Here is a 25,006-nt window from a genome sequence, read left to right as displayed (position 1 = left end):
AGTAGTGCTCCTTTCCAAAAGCAGAAATGTCCTTAATGAGGTAGGTGGAAACCTCAAAATACCAGCAGCTTTTTGTTTCCTGGCTGGCTGTGCTGTGGCTTTTTGAAGTGATCTTATGGAAAACTTAGAATAATGTAATGTGATGGTTTAGGTGTTCCCTGCCCCCCCACACACTTTGGAAATCACCCAGACTAGACTCAGCCAGCTCTGGAAATTGAATGCTTATTATTTACAGCTTAGCACAATATACAAGCAGATCATAGAATCAACCAGGTTGGAAGAGACCTCCAAGATCATCCAGTCCAACCTATCCCCCAGCCCTATCCAGTCAACTAGACCATGGCACTAAGTTATATACAGAAATATACGAGGTAAAAGGTAATACAGAAACCTGAGTGCCCAGGAGGGGCTCCCAACCACCCCTTCACCTTCCCCCTACCCCTCTCAACCTTACCCCAGTCCCAAGGAAGAATGGAGGTTCAGCCAGGGGGTTAGGAAGCATAGTGGATTAGTCAAAGAAACAGAGGGTGAGGTTAGAAGAGAGATGCAGCTTGGAGCTCACCAGCAGCAGAAGTGCTTATCTGTGTTTTTATTTCTTGTACATCTCAGCAAACCTGTGAGGGAAGTAGTCATCACCCTTGTTTTCCTTTCACGGCCTGTAATCTAATTATTCTCACCAAAACATTCTAGCTAGCTTCAAACTAGCACATGGTGTTTTAAATCATGTTTCTTGTAAAGCTGCACATTTTTGTGGGCATGGCATTGTAATATGGTGCATGGATATTGTTAACAGAGACAATGAAAGATTAAAAAAAACATGTACACAGTGCAGAATCACAGAATCAGTCAGGTTGGAAGGGACCACAAGGGTTGTCTAGTTCCAACCCACCTGCCATGGACAGGGACACCCTACCCTAGAGCAGGTTGCCCACAGCCCCGTCCAGCCTGGCCTTAAACACCTCTAGACATGGGGCCTCAACCACCTCCCTGGGCAACCCATCCTAGGCTCTCACCACTCTCATGATGAACTTCCTCCTCATGTCCAGCCTGAACCTACCCACCTCCAGCTTTGCTTCGTTCCCCCCAGTCCTGTCACTCCCTGATATCTTTAAAAGTCCCTCCCAAGCTTTTTTGTAGGCCCCTTCAGATACTGAAAGGACACAAGAAGGTCACTAGTTTAATAGCATTTAGTTTTCACCTCTGGTTTAACAATAATAAATAAATAAATATGTAGATTGTGGGTGTTTCCTGTTCCTGGCAAGCTGTTGAACTTTGAGCACAGATAAGCATGTTTACTTTTTTTTTAATACATAAAGAAAAAGAGTCACACAGTTACTTGTGAACAGCCCTCTTCCTTTAAGTCTGTGTGAGGTGTGTTGCTACTTCCCCTTCACAATGCTACATAATGCCTCAACCTGAGACTGAGTGGATTTAGATTGGACATTAGGAAAAAGTCTTTCACAGAGAGAGTGGTCAGGGACTGGATTGAGCTGCCCAGGGAGTCACCCACCCTGGATGTGTTTAAGGGTCATTTGGATGTGGTGCTTGGGGATATGGTTTAAGGTGAATCTTGTAGAGTAGGGTTCTAGTTTGGACTTGGTGATCCTGAGGGGCTTTGCCAACCTGCATGTTTCTGTGATTCTGTGATCAGATCTGTTCTTTTAAAGGGATGAGCTCGGAGGAAGTTGTCTTATTTGGATACTTGTTTCTTGGGTGTGTTAATTTGACCCTAGCTGGGATATTTTAGTGAGAGGAATTAAATGATAGGCTGTGAAAAGGAAACAGTGGTGATGTCTGCTGCACTTACAGACTTGCTGAGAGGGATAAGACCAAGGACACAGACACAGATAACAGAGTTGCCCTCTGGCTCTGGCTGCCTCCCTTCTCTCCCTAACCTGGTGTCTTGTGTGATGAATCCATCTACTTCCTAACCCCCTGGCCAATTCTCCAAACTCACCTTGAACATAAAGCAAAGTCTGGGATAAGGTAGTGGCTTGGAAAGGAGGTGGAAGACTGGTTGGGAGCCCCTCCTGGGGACTCGGGTTTCTGGGAGGGCTGTTGTGTTTGTGTATTACTCTTTAACTTGGCTATTTTTGTCTGTAGCTGTCTAGATTGTAAATACCTGCTTGTATATTGTGCTAAGCTGTAAGTATAAAGCTTCATTCCTTAACTTCCAGCTCAGCTGAGTCTAGTCTGGGTAATTTTCTCAACACAAGTGGGATGGGTAACACCCAAACCATCACACTGGGAGAAGCAGACTTTGCTTTCATAGGCAGAATGCAATAAGGTTGGGCAAAAAGATGTATATTGGATTTTCCAAAACTACTATCTTGTGTGTAGAAATTTAGGACAAAACATGTGTTAGAAGCTACTTTGAAGTGTGGAATTGTGCAGTTGTCTTCTAAATAGCATCCACTGCTGGCTTTAGAGAGCAAACTCTGAAAACCAGAGTTGAATTGTTCATGTAGACTAAGTGATATCTTTCAAAGTAAAATGATGTTAATGTACCAAGTCATTTTAGCAGATGCACGTTAAATGTGTACTTGAATTTCTAAAACTGTGTACACAGAGTCTTATTTGGATGTTCTTCCTATTTCTGAAGCTTATAAAAGCAGGAAGCTTTCGTTAGCAGAACACAAAGTAAACAGGACTGGTCTTCTGATGTTGTTTCCCATTTCCCCTTAATGCCAGCTCCTGGGGGCGCTGATGTGTTCAAGAAATAGGTGTGCATGAGGCTCAGGTTTAGGAGCTATAGAGAAGTATGACAATAAAGATGTACTTTATGTACAATGTCACACCAGTGGTAATCTGTGACACTTCTCTAATGATGTTCAAGTCTGGTGCTCAGAAAAGGACGTCTGTTGCCTTGAGAAGGCAAGGTCTTGGAAATTGATGAGATGGATGACAAGATTTGCAGGCCTCTTGGTAGAAACAGGAAAATCTAGTGTGCTGTGATGATCTTAGAAGGCAAACCAAGCCATTTCTTAAGTTGGTTAATGAAGTTTGAGTGATGTAGTGCTTTTGGTCAAGGTCACCTTGTGCATGGGGTGATACTAGTCTTTACAATTAGAAAGAGGCAAACCTTTTGCAAGGCTCTTTCTGCTTGAGTAGGAGAGCAACAGGTTTTGTTGAGAGTGCATCAGCCAGCATACAAGCCATCTGTTTGCCTCCTAAAGATTACCATTCAGTGAACTTCAATTCTGGTCTGTAGTTATCTTCTTTTTTCACTGTTAGACTCAGTTGCTGCTGTCTATTTAGTGTAAACAAGCTGTCACAATGTTCTGTCATGTAGTCTGACTGGCTTGCAGCAAAATGTGGTAACAGCACCATTGTTCAGCTATAGCTGTACTTCAGCTCTTCATTATGCTGCAGCCCTCACAGCTTTAACATTGCTAGCAGTGCAAAGAGAAATTTGACCACACAGATAGCTCCAAGGCAGTTGATCCCTTTACCTTTTAGCACCTTAAATAAATAGAAGTCTGATTTGAATTTAAGTAGCAAATACACAAGTGAAGCAGCGATTGTGGTGGGTTTCTTCCTACTGATGCCTGCTTTTCCTGAGAAATTCTGAGTCAATATTCATTGTGTGCTAGTTTGAAGCAGGCTAGAATGTTTTGGTAAGAAAAAGTAGATAATTGGCTGTGAAAGGAAAACATTGGTGATGGCTCCTTCCCTCAGAGTCTTCCTGAAGAAGAATGTAAACATTAGATAACACTTTTCGCCATTTTTGACTTCACTCTTGGGCTGGGCTTTGACTGAGCTGCATCTCCCTAACATCTCCTGCCACTCACCTTTGCTTCTTAACCTCTTGGCTGAACCTCTTTTCTTTCTTAGGACTGGGGTAAGGTTGAGAGAGGCAGGGGGAAGGTGCAGGGGTGGTTGAGAGCCCCTCCTGGGGACTCAGGTTTCTGGGAGAGCTATTGTGTTTCTGTTTTACTTTTAACTTGTGTATTTCTGTCTATAACTGTATATACTGTAACTATCTGCTTGTACATTGTGCTGCTGTAAATAAATAGCTTCATTTATATTCCCAGAGTCCGACTGAGTTAGCTGGGGTACCTTCTAAAGTGTGGGGGGACGGAAAACAGCCAAACCATCACACTTTGGAACTGTTTTCCCTGCAATACAAGCTGTCTTCATTATGCTGCTTTCTTACAATATTTCTGGGTTTTAGCTTATCATCAGGATTTCTAAAAGCAGGGGAGGAAAAAACTGCTTTTGCCAATAGCATCAGTAGTTTGTTTAAAGTAGGGGGAGAAATGTTATCAGGTAATGTGCAGCATTTCTTGCATATAAATGTGAGAAGTCTAGCATCTTCATAATTAAATGAGAACGAGCTGTCTTTTTGGTTGATTGGTTTGGAGAGTTTTTTTGAGTGAGGGTTTTTTTAAGATCAAAATGTTGAACTTGTTCCTGATAACTAATGACAGTAAGAAAAATGCTGTTGGAGCTTTTCCCTTGACACTGGAGTTGAAGAAAGTATGTGGAGTTTTTAAAAGTGCTGCTTTCTTATTGAATGCTTTGCTGTGCCTAAATGATGTGTGTTGTAACAAAAAACTTAGTTACTTTGCACTTGTGATTCATGTGTATGTGCTTGGTACTTTAGGGTAATGCATTACCTCTCATGAGGCCATTGTCAGTTTTCTCAGTACAAGTTAAGTCAGATCATGTCACTGAGTATGTTTTCAGTCTCAGCATAGGTACTCATGCACCCTTTTTAAGGACTAGAATCGTAGAATCAGCTAGGTTGGAAGAGACCTCCAAGATCATCCAGGCCAACCTAGCACCCAGCACTATCCAGTCAACAAGACCATGGCACTAAGTGTCTCATCCAGGCTTTTCTTCAACACCTCCAGGGATGGTGACTCCACCACCTCCCTGGGCAGCCCATTCCAATGCCAATCACTCTCTCTGCCAACAACTTCCTCCTAACATCCAGCCTAGACCTCCCCTGCCACAACTTGAGACTGTGTCCCCTCACTCTGTTGTTAGTTGTCTGGGAGAAGAGACCAACCTCACCTGGCTACAGCTTCCCTTCAGGTAGCTGTAGACAGCAGTGAGCTCTGCCCTGAGCCTCCTCTTCTCCAGACTGCACACCCCCAGCTTCCTCAGCCTCTACTCATAGGGTTTGTGTTCCAGGCCCCTCACCAGCTTCGTCGCCCTTCTCTGGACATGTTCCAGCACCTCAACATCTCTTTTGAATTGAGGAGGCCAGAACTGGACACAACACTCAAGGTGTGGCCCGAGCAGTGTTGAGTACAGGGGCAGAATAACCTCCCTCATTCTGCTAGCCACACTGTTCCTAATCCAGCCCAGAATGCCATAGGCAATCGTGGCCATCTGGGCACACTGCTGGCTCGTGTTCAGCTACTATCTACCAGTACCCCCAGGTCCCTTTCTTCCTGACTGCTCTTCAGCCACTCTTTCCCCAGCCTGTTGGGGTTGTTGTGTCCACAGTGCAGAACCCTGCACTTGGCAGCCTCTCAGGTTCCCTCAGCAGGGCTCTGCTAGCCTCCAACAGATCAACACCTGCTCCTAGCGTGGTGCCATCTGCAGACTTACTGATGCTGGACTCAATCCCTTGGTCCAGATCATCAGTAAAGATATTGAACAGGACTGGGCCCTGCACTGATCCTTGGGGAACACCACTAGTGCCAGCTGCCAGCTGGCTGTGGCACCATTCACCACCACTCTCTGGGCCTGGCCCTGCAGCCAGTTCTTGACCCATCTCCGAGTGAATCTATCCAAGCCACAGCAGATTCACTCTGATGTGGATCAAGAGTAGTGTGAATGAGTATACCTGAAGAGGCCATTGTGAAATGGCATTTGTGCTTAGGAACCACAGTAGTTAGTAGGTTTTTCTTGCACTGCTCAGTCCAGGATTGCAAAACCTCTGAAGCAATATTCCTTTGGCATTCAGTTATTCAGTACTGGGCAAATTCTAGGGTGGTGCTAAACTTTAATAAAAATGACTTTGATTATTGATAAATCTCCTGCATACTCAAAATCTTTTTACCAAATAACAGTGAAAGATGCTGCTTTTCTAACCAGTGTCTTTTCAGTGTAAAAAACCTCAAGATCTCCCATAGGATTAAGGTATTTCCTAATTGTTCAGTCTTGTCATACTTAGAAATAGGATTAAGGTATTTCCTAATTGTTCAGTCTTGTCATCCTTAGACCCTGCAGTATTATTTTGGAAGGTTTTCAGAATTGAGACTCTTGGTGAATTTGCCTTTGTGAATATTTCCCCTCAGATCTGTATTTTTAACAGCTGTCATGGAGGAGCTGGTGGAGGACGACATCTGCATTTTGAACCATGAGAAAGCAGACAATGCTCATAAAAGAGATGGAGAGATTCCTGTTTCATCCTACAGTGGAGATGAATCTGTTGCCTCCCACTTTGCTCTTGTCACTGCATATGAAGATATCAAGAAACGATTAAAGGAGACCGAGAAGGAGAATTCCCTCTTAAAAAGAAGAGTAAGAATTTTAGAAGAAAAGGTAAGAAAAAAGTCGATTTACCAGCTAATTTTTTTGTTCTTTGGCTGGATAGCAGAGCAGGGGATGAAATATATAAAATAAGCACTTAAAATCATTTCCAAGTTTAAAGGTTTGGGTCAGTTGATTAATTTAAGTGAAACAGTTTGTTCCTCTGGTAGTCTAGCTACATTATAGCAGGATTCTTTTATTTTTACTGGACATTTAGGTGCTGCAATACCTAAGTAGAGGCCTGCAAAGACTCTAGCTTTCATTTAGGAAGGCATGTAGTTGCATGGGATCATTACTGTATTTTATCTGCCTCTTTATGATGTTTATTAAATTGTGCACATGTGACTTAGTATTGTTGAGTAGTGAGGTGCCAAATCTATACATTGTAAGAATCCAGAAACTGTCTCTCCACTTTAGTGAAGCTAAAAATGACCATGATACAGACTTTTCTCTCCAGATAAAGAATGTTCTTGTTAAGCGTAGATCCATTGTTAAGTAGTGAGTGTCTCTGTACTACAGAAGGTCTTACCTTTGATAGATCGCTTTCTTACTAATACAAGATGGAAAGATAGATCCTAGAGTTAGAGCTGTGTGATGGTTTGGGTGTTTCCCACCCCCCACACTTTTGGAAATCACCCAGACTAGACTCAGCCAGCTCTGGAAATTGAATGAAGCTTATATTTACAGCTTAGCACAATATGCAAGCAGATAGAGTCATAGAATCACATAATCAGCGAGGTTGGAAGAGACCTCCAAGATCATCCAGTCCAACCTAGCACCCAGCCCTAGCCAAGCAACCAGACCATGGCACTAAGTGCCCCACCCATGCTTTGCTTCAACACCTCCAGGGATGGTATATACAGTTATATACAAAAATAGACAAGTTAAAAGGTAATACAGAAACACAACTCCCCTCCCAGAAACCTGAATCCCCAGGAGGGGGCTCCCAGCTGCCCCTTCACCTTCCTCCCACCCCTCTCAACCTTACCCCAGTCCCAAGGAAGAATGGAGGTTCAGCCAGGGGGTTAGGAAGCAAAGTGGATTAGGTGAAGAGGCTAGAGAGAGATGCAGCTCAGCCACTTCCCCAGCAGAAGTAGAAGCAAGTGCCTTATCTATGTTTTCATTCTTCTTCATGTATCTCTCAGCAAGCCTATGAGCACAGTAGACATCCCCATTGTTTCCCTTTCACAGCCTATAGTCTAATTCTTCTCACAAAAACATCCCAGCTAGGCTCAAACTAGCACAGCTATCAAGCATTAAATATGGTTAGAGATTGCAGAATTTGTAGATGGCCTTTGTTGCACTTTTTGTAAGAAATTTGTCATTTCTTTCCATTTGTGAATTGGTCATTTACTGAACTAAAAAAAGCTGTTTAATATTGCAGACTATTGCACTTCTGAATTGTGCTACTTTGAGCCTAGTTAGAATGTTTTGGTGAGAAGAATTAGATTACAGGCTGTGAAAGGGAAACAGTGATGATGTCTACTGCACTCATAGGCTTGCTGAGATGTATGAGAACTACAACAAAACATAGATAAGGCAATCACTGCCTGAGCTTTGGGCTGAACTTCTCTATCTATCCTACCCTGCCGTCTGTGTGACTAATCCACCTGCTTTCTAACCCCCCTGGCCCACCCTCCATTCTACCTTGGGCATAAGGCAAGATATGGGGTAAGATAGAGGGGTGGGGAGAAGGTGGAAGGGTGGTTGGGAGCCCCTCCTGGGGACTCAGGTTTCTGGCAGGGCTGTTGTGTTTCTGTATTACCTTTTACCTTGTATATTTCTGTCTATAGCTGTCAAGATTGTTAACTATCTGCTTGCATATTGAGCTAAGCTGTAAATATAAGCTTCATTCAATTTCCAGAGCTGCTGAGTCTAGTCTGGGTGATTTCCAAAGTGTAGGGGGGCAGGGAACACCCAAATCATCACATCAAGTTTTGAAGTTCTCAGTCTAATGTGCAAAACTTCTTATTTCTCATATCTGTTACGCTTGCAGCTGCTTGGCTCCCAGCTGGAAGATTGCCGTTCAGTCGGACGTGAACAAGTAAATAAGGCATACCAAGCCTATCGAGAGGCCTGCATAGACAGAGATCATCTGAGGAGCAGACTGGATAAAGTGGTATGCCTTTTTAAGCCTGTGGTGGATTATGCAAAGTTAATAATGTGTATTCATTTTGATATCCAGGCAAAGATTGTTAATAACTATGAAAACTGTTTATTAAAATTAAATCTCACCAAAAAACTTAATTCACGTGGTTGGAAGAGCATAGTTTGGAAACTTATACACACAGGGAGCAGGCAAAACTAGAACACTTTAAGAAATAAGTGGCAAATGCAAACATACTGGAAGAGAAGATTCTTGTGATTAATTATACCACTTATCCATTACGTGATGTGATGGTTTGGGTGTTCCTTGCCCCCTCCCACTTTGGAAATCACCCAGACTAGACTCAGCTGGCTCTGGAAATTGAATGAAGTTTATATTTACAGCTTAGCAAAATATACAAGCAGATAGTTACAGTATATACAGTTATAGACAGAAATAGACAAGGTAAAAGGTAATACAGAAACACAACAGCCCTCCCAGAAACCTGAGTCCCCAGGAGGGGCTCCCAACCGCCCCTTCACCTTCCCCCTACCCCTCTCAACCTTACCCCAGTCCCAAGAAGAATGGAGGTTCAGCCAGGGGGTTAGGAAGCAAATTGGATTAGTCAAAGAAACAGAGGGTGAGGTTAGAGAGAGACATGCAGCTCAGAGCTCACCAGCAGGAGAAGTAGTTATGCCTTATCTATGTTTTGATTCTTGTTCTTGTACATCTCAGCAAGCCTATGAGTGCAGTAGTCATCACCACTGTTTTCCTTCCACAGCCTGTAATCTAGTCCTTCTCACCAAACCATTCTAGCTAGCTTCAAACTAGCACAGATGGACACAGGAAGCTCCTTTCTGCTTATGGCAGAAGGCAATTACTGAATTAGAAGAGGCTTTAAGTATTTACTCACAAAATATTCAGAGAGTACCCAAAGCACATGGAGGGGCTGCTGTCGGCAGTCTCAAAGCCATTAGAGGCTTTGGAGTTTCCCAGGCTCTGTTCCCAGAAGCTGGGAGTCTATAGCATAGTCTCTGACCTGGTTCCTCGTGATTCAGCAGAAGCCTTGCAGAGGGGCAGGCAGGATGTGATGTGATGTGCAGTCTTGGCACAATGTCACACTGGCTGTGCAGGCTGATAGCTTAGAGGCATTTAGAGCCTGTTCCTGGTAAACTCTAGGCAGTGGAGTTTCCAGGCAGTTCAGGATGCAATGAGGCAGCAGCAGCAGCAGCTCACCACGCTACCTGCTCATCCTTTTTTAGCAATACAACCTGAGACTAATGGGCCTTTGGACATAGATTAGCCAATCAGAATGGCACTTTGCCAAGCTTGACCATACTAGGTGAAGTCAGGGCTTTCGTTTTCCTTTCCTGTGGTTGCTTCCCCCAGCACAGAAGGAGGGGGAGCAGGGGAACATGTCTGGACATGCCAGAGTCCTTAGACTCAATGGCTCCAGGTTCTTTGTCCTCTTTCTTACAGTTGCCTCTCCCCACAGCAGAAACAGGGAGAGTAGAAAAACAGCCTGGGCAAGGCAGGGCATGGATAAGCCTATTTTTAGCCTATCAGGCCTACCATGACAAAGCCATGACTTGAATACATGTTATAAAAGGACACTGTAGTTAGTAAATGCTTATTGTAGAATGAATGACCTTCTTGTGGCCTTCAGTATCTGAAGGGGGCCTACAAAAAAGCTGGGGAAGGACCTTTTAGGCTCTCAGGGAGTGACAGGACTAGGGGGAATGGAGCAAAGCTGGAGGTGGGGAGATTCAGACTGGACATGAGGAGGAAATTGTTGAGCATGAGGAGCATGAGAGTGGTGAGAGGCTGGAATGGGTTGCCCAGGGAGGTGGTTGAGGCTACATCCCTGGAGGTGTTTAAGGCCAGGCTGGATGAGTCTCTGGCCAGCCTGATCTCGGGTAGGATGTCCCTTGGCATGGCAGGGGGGTTGGAACTGGCTAATGCTTGTAGTTCCTTCCCACCCTGACTGATTTTATGATTCTTTCAATTTCATTTGCTGAAGATCTGTGGTGTTCTACAGTGTGTTATGATATTTTATGTAGGAATAACAGCTTTAAGATCTTAGTGTTATTACTGGGCTAAGCTAATGCTAAAAAACAATCAAAGCAATAGTTTTCTTGTTTAGTTTTGTTTGGTTTTAAAAAAAACAAAGGTGAATTTTCAGGTATGGTAGAAAAAGAGCTTCACATATTCCTTTTTCCCCCAAAAATAGATGAAAGAAAGTGCAGAATCCTTGAAAACCTTGAATGAACAGTTGCAGTCTAAAGAAGTAGAGCTGTTACAGCTAAGAACTGAAGTGGAAACTCAACAAGGTATCCATTTGATTGCTTCCTCTTAAAATATGTTGACTGGTATTAGTGGTGTTACAATCTTGGCATGAAGAGGTTTAATGATACATAGGAGGAATGATAAGACAGGAGGACACTCGAGTGAGGTACCTTAAGCTTGTGTTTGTGTTCATCCTTGTAAATGGCAATAGGCATGTTTTCTTATCATAGACAAGGTGCTCCATGGTAAAGATCTGAGGCTGCCATGTGCATCCACTGTTAGTTGTTTCATAATGTGAGAAATAGGCACAACCTGACAGTTTCTAGGCCAGCCATCTATATCTCCAGGCCCCACCACCCTTTCCTCAGGGTGCCAAACACTGTCCAGTCGATACAGCTCTCTCTGATACCTGCAGATGATCTGGGACATTGCTTTTAGTCACTTTCGGGATGTGATAGGTGCAAGAGTATGTTGTAGAACAATAGCTGCGTTTGGCAGCATCTATTTTAAAAGGGCTGGCATGTGAGGAGAGGCAGAAAGATGCTGCTTGTAAAGCATCTGGTGGCAAGACAATCAAAGGGTACCCTGGCAGTTCCAAAAGTCCAAATCCAGCTTCTCTTACTGCCTTTGTAAAGAATGCAGTAGATGATAGGTGTGTGAAATAAAACATTACAGAAGGAGAAACAAAATCTTAGTAAATATATTGCTCTAAGAAAAGATAACAAAATGTCATCTATTTAGAGAGATGGACTGGACTTCTTATCTCTACAAATGCAGTCACTTGAAGGGTAAGCACCCTTCAGTAATCCAGTTGAAGCGAATTGGATTACTGTCCCAGATGGCCTCAAGCTTCTAATGTACTACCTCAAGTGCAGAATCTTTTAAACCTGTTGTAAAGGATGCTGGGTAGATCATAGGTATGTAAGATGAAACATTATGGAAGAAATAAGAAAGCATTAAGAAGAGATAAGAAAGTGTCATCTAGTAAAAGTGTCATTGCTGAGGATATTATGGTTTTAGGAGGTAAAAAGTATAGAGCTCATAAGGAGAGTTCTGAAAATGCCATATCTAGTAATGAATTTTACTCAAGCAAGATACTCCAAGCCCACTTAAGAAAAATCAGTGTAGATTGAAAGTTATTTCAGTTGTTGCATCTGGAAAAGAGTCTATCATGCAATTGAGGGCTTGAGGGCTGTCTTCCTGTCATATTCTTCATTTTCTTGCACTTGGTAAGTAGCCTTCTACTACTGATTTGATGCTAGGATCATCTTAGGTTGCTTCTTAAAACACAGTGTGTGAACATGTTCTGTAACTTCTGCTACACACAGACTTCACTATTTCGTTTTGATTGTATCTTTTGTAATTCTGTTTGGAACTTACTGATAGTAAACTCTGGGTGCTGCACTTTGGCCACAACAACCCCATGCAGAGATACAGGCTGGGGTCGGAGTGACTGGAGAGTAGCCAGACAGAGAGGGATCTGGGGGTGCTGATCGATACCCACCTGAACATGAGCCAGCAGTGTGCCCAGGTGGCCAAGAGAGCCAGTGGCATCCTGGCCTGCATCAGGAATGGTGTGGCCAGCAGGAGCAGGGAGGTCATTCTGCCCCTGGACTCTGCACTGGTTAGACCACACCTTGAGTGCTGTGTTCAGTTCTGGGCCCCCCAGTTTAGGAAGGACATTGAGATGCTTGAGCGTGTCCAGAGAAGGGCGACGAGGCTGGGGAGAGGCCTTGAGCACAGCCCTACGAGGAGAGGCTGAGGGAGCTGGGATTGGTTAGCCTGGAGAAGAGGAGGCTCAGGGCAGACCTTATTGCTGTCTACAACTGCCTGAGGGGAGGTTGTGGCCAGGAGGAGGTTGCTTTCTTCTCTCAGGTGGCCAGCACCAGAACAAGAGGACACAGCCTCAGGCTGTGCCAGGGGAAATTTAGGCTGGAGGTGAGGAGAAAGTTCTTCCCTGAGAGAGTCATTGGACACTGGAATGGGCTGCCCGGGGAGGTGGTGGAGTCGCCGTCCCTGGAGCTGTTCAAGGCAGGACTGGACGTGGCACTTGGTGCCATAGTCTAGCCTTGAGCTCTGTGGTAAAGGGTTGGACTTGATGATCTGTGAGGTCTCTTCCAACCTTGTTGATACTGTGATATTGTAGGGTAACTTAAGACACAGAACTGAGGAAGGAAAAGGCTCATGGTTTTCAAGTATGAAAGAAGTGGCCATATATATCATGTATACTTGCCTTTACAAGGTTTTTGTGTTTCCAGTACCTTTGTATGCTGTTACTTCCTTTTTCTTTATGCAAAACAAATAGTTTGCTCTTGGAAAGTAGAGCTCTGTACTTTAAAATCAAGGATAAGAAGGTCATTGGGAACAGTCAGTATGGTTTTACCAAAGGGAAGTCATGCTTAACCAACCAAGTAGCCTTTTATGAGGACATAGCTGTGCCCAGTTTTGGGCTCCCCAGTTCAGGAGAGACAGGGACCTGCTGGAAGGAGTCCAGTGGAGAGCCATGAGGATGATTGGGGGACTTAAGCATCTCCCCTATGAAGAGAAACTGAGAGCCTTGGGGCTGTTTAGTCTGGAGAAGAGAAGGCTGAGAGGAGATCTGATAAATGTATACAAGTATCTGAGGGGCAGATCTCAAGTGAATGGAGCCCATCTCTTTTTGGTGGTCTTCAGCAGTAAGACAAGGAGCAATGGCTGCAAACTGGAACATAGAAGGTTTCACCTCAACATGGAGGAACTTCTTTACAGTGAGGGTGATGGAGCCCTGGAACAGGCTGCCCAGAGAGGTTGTGGAGTCTCCCTCTTCAGAGACTTTCAAAACCTGCCTGGATGCATTCCTGTGCAAACTACCCCAGGTGATCCTACCTTAGCAGGGGGATTGGACTCGATCTCTGGAGATCCCTTCCAATCTCTAAGGTTCTGTGATAACTGGGTGGATATGGTTATCTTGGTCTCAGGAAAGCATTTGACAGTTTTCCACATCATCCTTTCAGCTCAACTGAGGAAGTGTGGTCTGGATAATCATGTAGTGAGATGGATTGTAAACTGGTTGAAGGAAAGAAGTCAGAGAGTTGTGGTCAGTGGGACAGAGGTTAGTTGGAGTCCCTCAGGGGTCGGTACTTGAACTTGTACTATTTGATATATCCATCAATGACCTGGATGAGGGCACAGAGTGCACTGTCAGAAAGTTTGCTGATGACACCAAACTGAGAGGAGTGGCTGCCACATCTGAAGGCTGTGCTGCCATTCAGCAAGTCCTGGAGAGACTGGAGAGTTGGGCAAGAAGAAATTTAATGAAATGCAACAAGGACAAGTGCAGAGTCTTGTGTCTAGGAAAAAACATCCCCATGTATCAGTATAGGTTGGTGGCAGATCTGTTGGAGAGCAGTTCTGTGGAAAAGGACCTGATCTGTTAGTTTTGGTGAACAACCAGGAGCCACTAATGTGCCATTGTGGCTGAAAAGGCCAGTGACATTCTGAGGTGTACTAGAAGGGACATGGCTAGTAGTCTAGACAGGTTCTCCTCCTCCTGTAGTCTGTCCTGGTGATGCTGCATTAGGAATATTGTGTCCCATCAGTTCAAGGACAGGGAACTACTTGAGAGAGTCCAGCACAGAGCCACAAAGACGATGGAGCAGAGCATTTCCTCATAAGGAAAGGCTGAGGGAGCTGAGTCTCTTCAGCTTGGAGAAGAGGAGACTGAGGGATGACCTCATTAGTGCTTATACATAAAAGTTGAGTGTCAGGAGGACAGAGCCAGGCTCTTCTCAGTGATGTACATTGATAGGACAAGGGGCAGTGTGTGCAAGCTGGAGCATAGGAGGCTCCACATAAACATGAGGAAAACCTTTTTCACTGTGAGGGTGACAGAACACTGGAACAGGCTGCACACAGATGTTGTGAAGCCTCCTCTGGAGATATTCAAAACCCACTTGGATGTGTTCCTGTGTCACCTACTCTAGGTGAATCTGTTCTGGCAGGGTGCTTTGAACTACATGATCTTTTGAGGTCCTTTTCCAGCCCCTAACATTCTGTGACTCTGTGAAATAGACTGCTTCTCTGCCAACAACTTCACCAGTATTAGTGTTTCTCTGTTACCATAGGCAGCAGCTTCTTCAGAATGTACAGGGTTATTTTTTTGTAGAACATGAGGTGGTTAAAAGGAATCACATTTCTTGAACTGAGACCAAAATCTAATTGTCTTCCTTGTTTATTTACAGTGATGAAAAATCTGAATTGTACTCAGTCCAGCTGGGAAATAGAAAAGTTGAACAGTGACATGAAAGTGCATAGTCTGGAACAGAGTCTAGAAAAGCTCAAGGAAGAGTGCAGCAGTCTCAGAAAGGAGTTGCAAAACTCCAAGCACAAGGTACCTTTTATTTTTAAGGACTTTTTGTATTTATCTGTGTTACAGCATTCCTTTAAAACCTTTGGTCAAGCAAAATAAAGGGCACACACAGAAATGGGCTCTGCAGTGGACCTTGACTGCCTGGACAGATGGGCAGAGTCCAAGGAGATGGTGTTCAATAAGGCCAAGTGCCAGGTGCTGCACCTTGGCCACAACAATCCCATGCAGAGATACAGGCTGGGGTCGGAGTGGCTGGAGAGCAGCCAGACAGAGAGGGATCTGGGGGTGCTGATTGATACCCACCTGAACATGAGCCAGCAGTGTGCCCAGGTGGCCAAGAGAGCCAGTGGCATCCTGGCCTGCATCAGGAATGGTGTGGTCAGCAGGAGCAGGGAGGTCATTCTGCCCCTGTACTCTGCACTGCTTAGACCACACCTTGAGTGCTGTGTTCAGTTCTGGGCCCCCCAGTTTAGGAGGGACATTGAGATGCTTGAGTGTGTCCAGAGAAGGGCGACGAGGCTGGGGAGAGGCCTTGAGCACAGCCCTACGAGGAGAGGCTGAGGGAGCTGGGATTGGTTAGCCTGGAGAAGAGGAGGCTCAGGGGAGACCTTATTGCTGTCTGCAACTACCTGAGGGGTGGTTGTGGTCAGGAGGAGGTTGCTCTCTTCTCTCAGGTGGCCAGCACCAGAACAAGAGGACACAGCCTCAGGCTGCACCAGGGGAAATTTAGGCTTGAGGTGAGGAGAAAGTTCTTCACTGAGAGAGTCATTGGACACTGGAATGGGCTGCCCGGGGAGGTGGTGGAGTCGCCGTCCCTGGGGCAGTTCAAGGCAAGATTGGACGTGGCACTTGGTGCCATGGTCTAGCCTTGAGCTCTGTGGTAAAGGGTTGGACTTGATGATCTATGAGGTCTCTTCCAACCTTGGTGATACTGTGAAATACCAGATACATAATTGAGTGAAATATTAACATCCTAGAAAACCCTAAAATATTCCATTAGACTAGTTTGCTTCTTGAAATAGTGCACTTAACACAGGGGAGCTTTCCCAGCTGTTGCCCAAGTTACAACAGAAGCTAAAGCCTCTGGACACGCTCAAGCATCTCAACGTCCCTTTTAAACTGGGGGGCCCAGAACTGAACACAATACTCAAGGTGTGGTCTAAGCAGTGCAGAGTCCAGGGGCAGAATGACCTCCCTGCTCCTGCTGGCCACACCATTCCTGATGCAGGCCAGGATGCCACTGGCTCTCTTGGCCACCTGGGCACACTGCTGGCTCATGTTCAGGCAGGGTATGTACGACTCAGCCCCTCCTGGGCGTTCAGGGACGAAGCTAGAGCTAGCCTAAAGTACAGTCCTTCTGCCCTGTTGCCTTCAGAACACGTAAGGCTGCGGGCTCAGCATTGAATGTGTCTTCACGGATCTGCTGCTGTCAAACTGCTAGTTCACACAGCCAGCCTTCAGTGCGTCCCTCCTTGTCTGAGGTTCAGCCTGTATTTTACCCACTAGATGGGGATAAAGCATGTTACCTGGAAAGCATGTGAGGTGTCTTAGAGTTGTTTTCAGTTGTAACTGAAATTCTTTTAGGTATTTTCAGTAACTTGTAGATTCTGAAGGCATAGTGTAGCTCTGTAGAGTAACAGCCGTGTCAATAACTGAAGGTTGCAGATCTTCTGCAGCCTAAATGTTTCTGTGATTCTATACTAAAATGCTAGAGTGAATATCAGTAATGAACAAGGTCTAGTAGTTGTTAGTTATTGACTGGATTGTTATTAGTATATGACTGGATAGGGCTGGGTGCTAGGTTGGACTGGATGATCTTGGAGGTCTCTTCCATCCTGGTTGATTCTATGATTATTTATTCATTAATGATTGCATTATGAGAGTGAATGTGGCTAGAAAGAGCAAACTAAAATAGCAGTTGCAAGGAAGACTTTAAATAATGCTTATGCCAGCAGCTTTTCTTGCAAAGAAGAAATACAAGAACAGGTTTTTTTCTTATTTGCCTCTTAAAAAGTGTGTCTTGATCCTGCTAATCACTTAATACAGAAAATTGAAAGCTACAAGTTTTCAAATGTGAGGACAATGTAGCACAGCTGTTGGGGGAGATTTTTGTTGTTTGCTTGCTTGGTTTGTGGTTTGTTTGGGTTTTTTTAACTATGGAATTTAATTGTTAGTGGCAGTGGAAGACACATGAGGAGAAGGAAAAATTATCCTTACCCACTGATCCAATTTTCCTGTTTTTCACCTAACAAGTCAGCATTGTTTTAAATCTATCTGACATTTTCCTGATTACTATTTTTAATTACATTAGTTAATGTTTTTAGATGTTTCCTATCTCAGGCAAGTATACTTTGTAGGTCTTTTTTTAAGCTATTCTTTGGGTTTTGCATTACAGTGGATGCATTTGATATATTATATTGCAAGTAGCTTGATGTGTATAGCCATCATGAATCCACAGCAAGAGATACTAAATTCATAACAGCTTTGTCTAGAAGGGGTAGTAGTAGGAGGGGAACATGAAGAGAAGGGGTAAGAATGGTGACTCATCACAGGTGGCAGTCTGATAGAAAGATGTCAAACAAAGCAAGCCCAATGTCTGGTATGTCAAGCAGTCCTGTTGCTTGTATGCACAATTTAAAGTAGACTTACAGGCTCAAAGGATAAATTATGTTCTAGCATAAAAGTGACTTATGGAAATAAATCTTGGCTGAAATAGGTCTTTATATACTGGAGCAGGGAAAGAATCAAAGAAGACTCTTTCAGATGGAAGTCATGAGCCTTTCTCATTTTTTTTCTTTTCAAAGAGTCACACATCCCAAGACTTTGGTCTTTGAGTATGGTGGTGGCTAAAGCAACACTTTCATATAAGTAGGTAATGCAAGCTTTTTTAAGTGGAAAGTCTTAGTGGAAGTCTTTATGACTTAAAACGAGTGCAGTGCACAAATGAAGGCTACTTCTCAATTTTAACATTACTAAACTTGTAGTTTTACTGCAGTATTTTCAAGCAGATCTGAAATCACATGTTCATTCCTTTACTGTCTTGCCCTCACTCAATGCAGGACCAGGCTCAGAATGGAAATCCACTGAATGAAGATGACCTTCAAAGGCAAGACATCCAGAGGTATGAAAGTCAAGTGGGATTCATATCTTAGTTTCCTGGGGTACAGTTACCTGACCAAGTAAATATTCACTCAGCCTGTTCAAATCTGTTATTTTAAATGATCTCAGGTGTACTGATTCAGGAAGAGAATTGAATCTTTTTATTTCTTTGTTATTTTGGTAGTCTAGGCTGACAATGATAAGAAAACCTATCCAATTTTTTGTACAGAATATGAAACTTATCTTCTATTTAAAAATCAGCTGCTTAATAATTAGCTTACTTGATGAGGTGGTAGATAAGTTTTTTAAGTCTCTTATCCTAGCTACTCTTCATGTATATTTGCATAGGGGATGGCTTCAAATCTCTGCCTTAGTATTGGAACATACAATTCTTACTGAGTGCAGAGCAGTAACATTTCTACTGCAAGATATTTTAAAGGGGTGGGGGTTTTAACATTGAGTTATGGTATTCATACAGAAATGGCAGTTTCTCAAATACCAGAGTATTTGTTAGCACGTTGCAGCCTTCCAGATGTGCATCCTAACATGTCATAGTATTTGTTAGCACGTTGCAGCCTTCCAGATCTGCATCCTAACATGTCATAGTATTTGTTAGCACGTTGCAGCCTTCCAGATGTGCATTCTAACATGTCATAGTATTTGTTGTCATGCTGCAGCCATTCAGATCTGCATCCTAACATGTCATAGTATTTATTAGCACATTGCAGCCTTTCAGATGTGTCCTAACATGACATAGTATCTGTTAGCATGTTGCAGCCTTCCAGATGTGCATCCTAACATGACATAGTATTTGTAGCACGTTGCAGCCATTCAGATCTGCATCCTAACATGACACAGTATTTGTTAGCACATTGCAGCCATTCAGATCTGCATCCTAACATGACACAGTATTTGTTAGCACATTGCAGCCTTTCACATGTGTCCTAACATGACATAGTATCTGTTAGCACGTTGCAGCCTTTCAGATGTGCATCCTAACATGTCATAGTATTTGTTATCATGATGCAGCCATTCAGGTGTGCATCCTAACATAACATAGTATTTCTTATCATGCTGCAGCCATTCAGTTGTGCATCTTAACATGACATAGTATCTGTTGTCATGCTGCAGCCATTCAGGTGTGCATCCTAACATAACATAGTATTTCTTATCATGCTGCAGCCATTCAGTTGCGCATCCTAACATGACATAGTATCTGTTGTCATGCTGCAGCCATTCAGATGTGCATCCTAACATGACATGGTATCTGTTGTCATGCTGCAGCCATTCATATAATAATTGCACTAAATTTAAGGATCTAAACTGTTCTATTATCTTGAGTATATCTGCTATAACACAGAGTGTGTTTGTGTATACATATATACACTTTAATTCTTTGTGCAAAAGAACAATTCATGAATGCATAAAAGTTCCCAGATGTTCTGTTTTGCACAATGAAATACTGTCTGCATTTCTTAGACCCAGTAATGCCTATTTGTGTACTTACATGATTTTCCACAAGAGGGGAGAGTGCTCTTTCATAATGACAGATTGTTTATCATAATACCTCCTTGATTTGTTGCTGTGAAAGAGATAGGAAAGGAAATCAGTCACTGCAAGAGAACAGCACAGATATTTCTTTCCATATGTCCTCTGGTGTAATGATGTAGTATTATGCACACTATACACAGATGACACCTTTCACCTTGAGTGAATTGCTAGCTAGCTAACACTTTCTCTTGTGGTTCTGCTGGAGCAGTCTTACACTCCTCAAAAAGTGTTATCTTAAGGTAAAGCTTTTCTCTTTGCTCTTCCAGAGTAGATTTATTCCACAAAGTGCTGTTCAGATGGCAACCATCTGAATTAGCATATGTACAGTATTACATCCAGTCCAACCCTCCTGCCAAAGCAGGATCACCTAGAGCAGATCACACTGGACACATCCAGTCCAACCCTGCTGCCAAAGCAGGATCACCTAGAGCAGATCACACTGGACACATCCAGTCCAACCCTCCTGCCAAAGCAGGATCACCTAGAGCAGATCACACTGGACACATCCAGTCCAACCCTCCTGCCAAAGCAGGATCACCTAGAGCAGATCACAGTGGACACACCCAGTCCCATCTTCCTGCCAAAGCAGGATCACCTAGAGCAGATCACACTGGACACATATCCAGGCAGGTCTTGAATGCTTCCAGAGAGGGAGATTCCACAACCTCCCTTAGCAGCCTGTTCCAGTGTTCCATCATCCTCATGCCATGTTTCCATGGAGCTTTCTATGCCTCAACTTCCACCCATTGCCCTTTGTTCTGTCATTTGGCATCGCCAAGAGGAGCCTGACTTTACCTTCTTGGCACTCACCATTTAGATAATTATAAACATTAATGAGGTCATCTCTCAGTCTCCACTTCTCCAAGCAGCAGTGCCCCAGCTCCCTCAGTCTCTCCTCGTAAGGAAGATGTTCCACTCCCTTAATCATTTTCTTGCCTTTATGTTGGAGTCTTTCAGGCAGTTCCCTGCCTGTCTTGAACTGAGGGGCCCAAAACTGGACACAGTACTCAAGATGCAGCCTCACCAGGGTAGAGTAGAAGGGGAGGAGAACATACTAACCACAGCCCTTCTAATACACCCCAGAATGCCAGTGGCCTTCTTAGCCATAAGAGCTCATTGCTGGCTCCCTGTCAACCTTCCATCCACCAGAACCCCCAGGTCCTTTTCCCCTTCACTGCTCTCCAGCAGGTCAGTCTCCAGTCTATGCTGATACCTGGGGTTGTTCTTTCCCAGGTGCAAGACTTGCCCTCCTATGCAAGAGTCAAAATGCACAGAAGTCCATCAGTTTCCTGGAGTTGCCAGTCCTGCTGGAACCAGTGCCAGGACTGCTCCACTCACTTTGATCGATGGTACTCAGTAAAATCTGCAGTGTGTGTCAGGCAGAACCATTTTGAACAGTATTTATTAGGCATGTTAAGAGGCATGAGGATGCTTTAAAAGTGGCAATTAAATATTTAACCTTTTTTTTTCTTAATATTTTGTTTTGAAAGTGTGCAAGAAGCATACTGGGAGCTGAAGAGAGAAATGTGTAATTTGCATCTAGTGGCTGATGTGCAAGCTGAGGTCCTACGGAAACTGAAAGCGAACCCAACAGCAACCAAGAGAGGCAAGTCAGTGCTTGCAGCAACAGAGCTTGCAAACACAAACCTCTGATTCAGTCTGTATGATTTAAAAAGGAAGCTAGCTGTCATATCTTATCAGAATCTCATCCATTCAAGTTGATAAGCTAGACTGTTATGGTTCCAGCCTACCTATTTTCTGCTTTTGCTTCTGTCTCATACTGGTCAACTTCACACATAAAGGTGTTGCTGATGTGTTTTTTCTTCAGTACTGTATTCTGTTCCCCTTGTGGCTTTTTTCTCAGTCAAGTGTTGCTTATGTGCACAAGACTGAGGTGTTAAGTTTACTCGTACTTGACCTTTTAGCACAACTACTTCATATTGGGGGGGGGGGGGAAATCTTTTTGCAAACACAGGTCTATTTTCCCAGCATGGTATATGCAAAGTATTAAATTGGCAATCTTTCAAAGTCAGACTTCAATAGCCTGAAATGCACAGTTCTTTATGTTGGTGTTCAGAGAAGTTGTCTTTCCTAACAAAATGCTCTGCAAGGTGATGTTTTCTGAATGCTAAGTGCTGAGGCTGCAGAACCACCTTATTTCTGCTGATGCATTGCAAGTAATTAAGGGGAAAAACACACGTGGAGCATGGGTAATTTCTGTGAGCAGCTTATCACTGGGTCTTCGTTTCTCTCTCAGCCTGCCTTCACAGCAGAGCTGCTGCAGCCCTCTGAGCATCTTGGTGGCCTCCTCTGGACTGGCTCCAACAGTTCTATGTCCTGCTTGTGCTGGGGGCTCCAGAACTGCACACAGGACTGCAGGTGGGGTCTGAGGAGAGCAGAGCCAAGGGATAGAATCCCCTCCCTTGCCCTGCTGCCCGCACTGCTCTTGCTGCAGCCCAAAACCAGGGCAAATGCAGTGCTTTAGACACATTTTGCCTCTTCCCCATCTCACTTAGCACACAGATGGGTCACAGTGCATTCAAAGACAAACCAGCTCAAAGTCTAATAGCTATTGTGCCATTTGTTGAGGTGCTTGATTGTGTCCAGAGACTGGCAGCAAGGCTGGTGAGGGGCCTGGAGCACAGCCCTGTGAGGAGAGGCTGAGGGAGCTGGGGGTGTGCAGCCTGCAGAAGAGGAGGCTCAGGGCAGACTTCATTGCTGTCTACAGCTATCTGAAGGGAGGCTGTAGCCAGGTGGGGTGGGGCTCTTGTCCCAAGCACCAGTGACAGAACAAGGGGACACAGTCTCAAGTTGTGCCAGGGCAGGTTTAGGCTGGATGTTAGGAGGAAGTTTTTCCCAGTGAGAGTGATTTGCATTGGAATGGGCTGCCCAGGGCGGTGGTGGAGTCGCCATCCCTGGAGGTGTGTAAGAGGAGGCTGGATGAGGCACTTAGTGTCATGGGGTAGTTAATTAGAAGGGTTAGGTTATAGGCTGGACTGGACGATCCTAGAGGTCTTTTCCAGCCTCGTTAGTTCTGTGATTCATATGTATAAATTCAGGCAAATGCTTTCTCACTCTGGCGGGGCAAGACAACCAGCCTGTTTATCACAGTGTTTATTTCCTTTGCTTTCTGCTCGCTTCAGTTGTGATATTTACTGTGTTTGATATGCAGAAGATGCAGGTGAAGCACTGGAACTCAGTTAACATTCTATTGGTGACAGTCTCTGATGTCCCCATCCCTTAGAAGATCAAGAAATTTTGTTCTTAAATAGCTTTGATTGGCTCAGTGAGGTACTGGGAGGGTTAACCTCCAGGTCAAGCACTGCCTTTGTCTGTGAGCAGCAGTGATTAATGAGCACTGGTTCTCAGCCGATAAACTATCAATGCATTTTGTAGGCTTGACCATACTGTTACCTTCTGAGTATGTTCCTACAGTTCTAAGAGACATTTGTTAACTAACAAAGAAACTGAGAACTGAATGAGTTTTTCACCCTGAAGCCTGGCAAGGGTTGATGTGATCCTGCAGTGGCTTTTCATGTTTTTTCATTTGGAGTTACCTGCCTTGCCACTGCACGAGTACTGATCCTTCCCTAGTCTGCTTTTCTGCAGCTGCTGAATTTCCCCTGGAATTCCAGGTGACTGAACACTGCAGTCTGTCAATTTACCTGCAGAACTCAGACAGTAGTGAAGCACAGGGAGCCTGTGACCACCATGTGTTTCCTTCTTACTGCTTCATGGACAGTGAGAATCGCAAGGTTCTTGGCAGCCTGAGCACACAACATGTTAAAGAAGCATGATCTGCGTCAGCAGTGTTCTCAATCTGCTTATTACTCCAAGTGGATGAAATTCTTTTTGGTTTCAGTATTCATTCCAGTCTTACCAAAGCCATTCATCAGTTTATTTGCATTCAGGTGGGATCTGGGGAGAGGTTTCCTTCATGTTGGATGTAGTTTAGACGTTGTGATTCAGCGTCTCTGAAACGTTGCAAAATCAGATTGAGGTGATTAGAGCATTTAGTTTGTAATTTTCAAGGAGTTACTGTAGCAAAACATGCTCTGAACATTTGTAGCTTGGAAACAGAGGGTTTCACATCCCTGTTACACTGCAGCACATGTAGAGGATGCAAAATAATGGATGAGATTATGGCATTTAAACATCTTTCATCTTCTTTCTCCAGCTGCGTTTACTGCACCAGCCCAGTGTGTTGACTTGAACACCTCACAGTTGAATTTGACATCTGGGGTAGTGTATAACAAACTCTCACAAAACGACCAAGTGCCCTGCAATGCTGCATCCTCCCCTCTGTCAAGAGATGCAAAACTCTTATCTGAAAGGCTGACTCTACAACCATGGACAGATGAGAAACCCATTCCAGCTGATGGCAGAGCGTTTCAGGAACACCATTCTTACGGAAAGAGCTCTCTGGAAGATAATTCCTGGGTATTTCCAAGTCCTCCAAAGCCTAACGAGAATGTATTCTGGGAAATGAGAAATAAAACTTTGCTAAACTGTCCAGCAGATTACCTGGATCAGTGTAACCAAAACTCTCTGCACAAGAGTTAAACTGTGTTTAGAATGGACCGAGGACTTTTTAGAGTGGTACTGAATAGGCACCTTAATGCTTCACCTTTGAAAGATGGAAAACAAACTGCCTGCAGTGCTCTTTATTTTTAAGTCCACTTCTGCAAGTCTAGTCTTCCTCTACTGTAAAGCAGAAGCAAGTTCCTTGAAGTTAATGTAGTGCTGGTGTAATGTCACTATAAAAGCAATCTGGCTTGGGGTCTAGATAAATCTTGTACTGCAGATGACCTACGTTTGCAAGGGAAGGCTGAAAAGGGAGTTCATGGAATAAAACAAACATAATCCAGTTCTGCCTTTGTTTGCTGTTTGTATGTTAGCAAGAGAATGCTTAATACATGCTTAGTACCCAGTGTTAGAACTTGTACCAGTTCTAAAGTCATTTTTGAGAGTGGGATTGTATTTTTTTTTTTTCAAAAGAAGACATAAAATGAAGAAATTGATTCTCTCTCCCTTCCTCCTCTCCATTAGCTTTGTTGTCCTCTGGTTTAGAAATGTATTTTAATGCCATTTTTAACTAAAGAAGGTGAGGTTATTCTGCCAAACTCTTATTAGGTAGTGGCAAGAGA

The 25,006-nt window shown here is 44.0% G+C and overlaps 2 protein-coding genes across 3 annotated transcripts in view; one reads left to right on the top strand and one right to left on the bottom strand.

The window, feature by feature from the left end:
* Window positions 1-24,726, top strand: part of AZI2 (5-azacytidine induced 2) — a 31,320-nt gene extending 6,594 nt beyond the window's left edge. The window contains exons 2-8 of one of the 2 annotated variants that reach the window (XM_064169772.1): window positions 6,272-6,501; window positions 8,486-8,608; window positions 10,806-10,905; window positions 15,082-15,230; window positions 18,269-18,330; window positions 21,350-21,465; window positions 24,037-24,726. In XM_064169772.1, the coding sequence (XP_064025842.1) occupies window positions 6,277-6,501; window positions 8,486-8,608; window positions 10,806-10,905; window positions 15,082-15,230; window positions 18,269-18,330; window positions 21,350-21,465; window positions 24,037-24,422 (1,161 nt within the window). In that variant the 5' untranslated portion in view covers window positions 6,272-6,276 and the 3' untranslated portion in view covers window positions 24,423-24,726. Of the gene's footprint in view, window positions 1-6,254; window positions 6,502-8,485; window positions 8,609-10,805; window positions 10,906-15,081; window positions 15,231-18,268; window positions 18,331-21,349; window positions 21,466-24,036 lie in introns of both variants that reach the window. The other variant, XM_064169773.1, reaches the window with a different exon arrangement.
* CMC1 (C-X9-C motif containing 1) overlaps window positions 19,724-25,006 on the bottom strand; it is a 53,265-nt gene continuing 47,982 nt past the window's right edge. Inside the window, exon 5 of the mRNA XM_064169776.1 lies at window positions 19,724-19,890. The gene's annotated coding sequence lies outside the window, so the exon portion shown is untranslated. The remainder of the gene's footprint in view (window positions 19,891-25,006) is intronic.

Source organism: Pogoniulus pusillus, chromosome 32, assembly GCF_015220805.1.
Source record: "Pogoniulus pusillus isolate bPogPus1 chromosome 32, bPogPus1.pri, whole genome shotgun sequence".
In the NCBI taxonomy this organism is placed as follows: domain Eukaryota; kingdom Metazoa; phylum Chordata; class Aves; order Piciformes; family Lybiidae; genus Pogoniulus; species Pogoniulus pusillus.
This window is presented reverse-complemented; position numbering and strand designations above follow the sequence as displayed.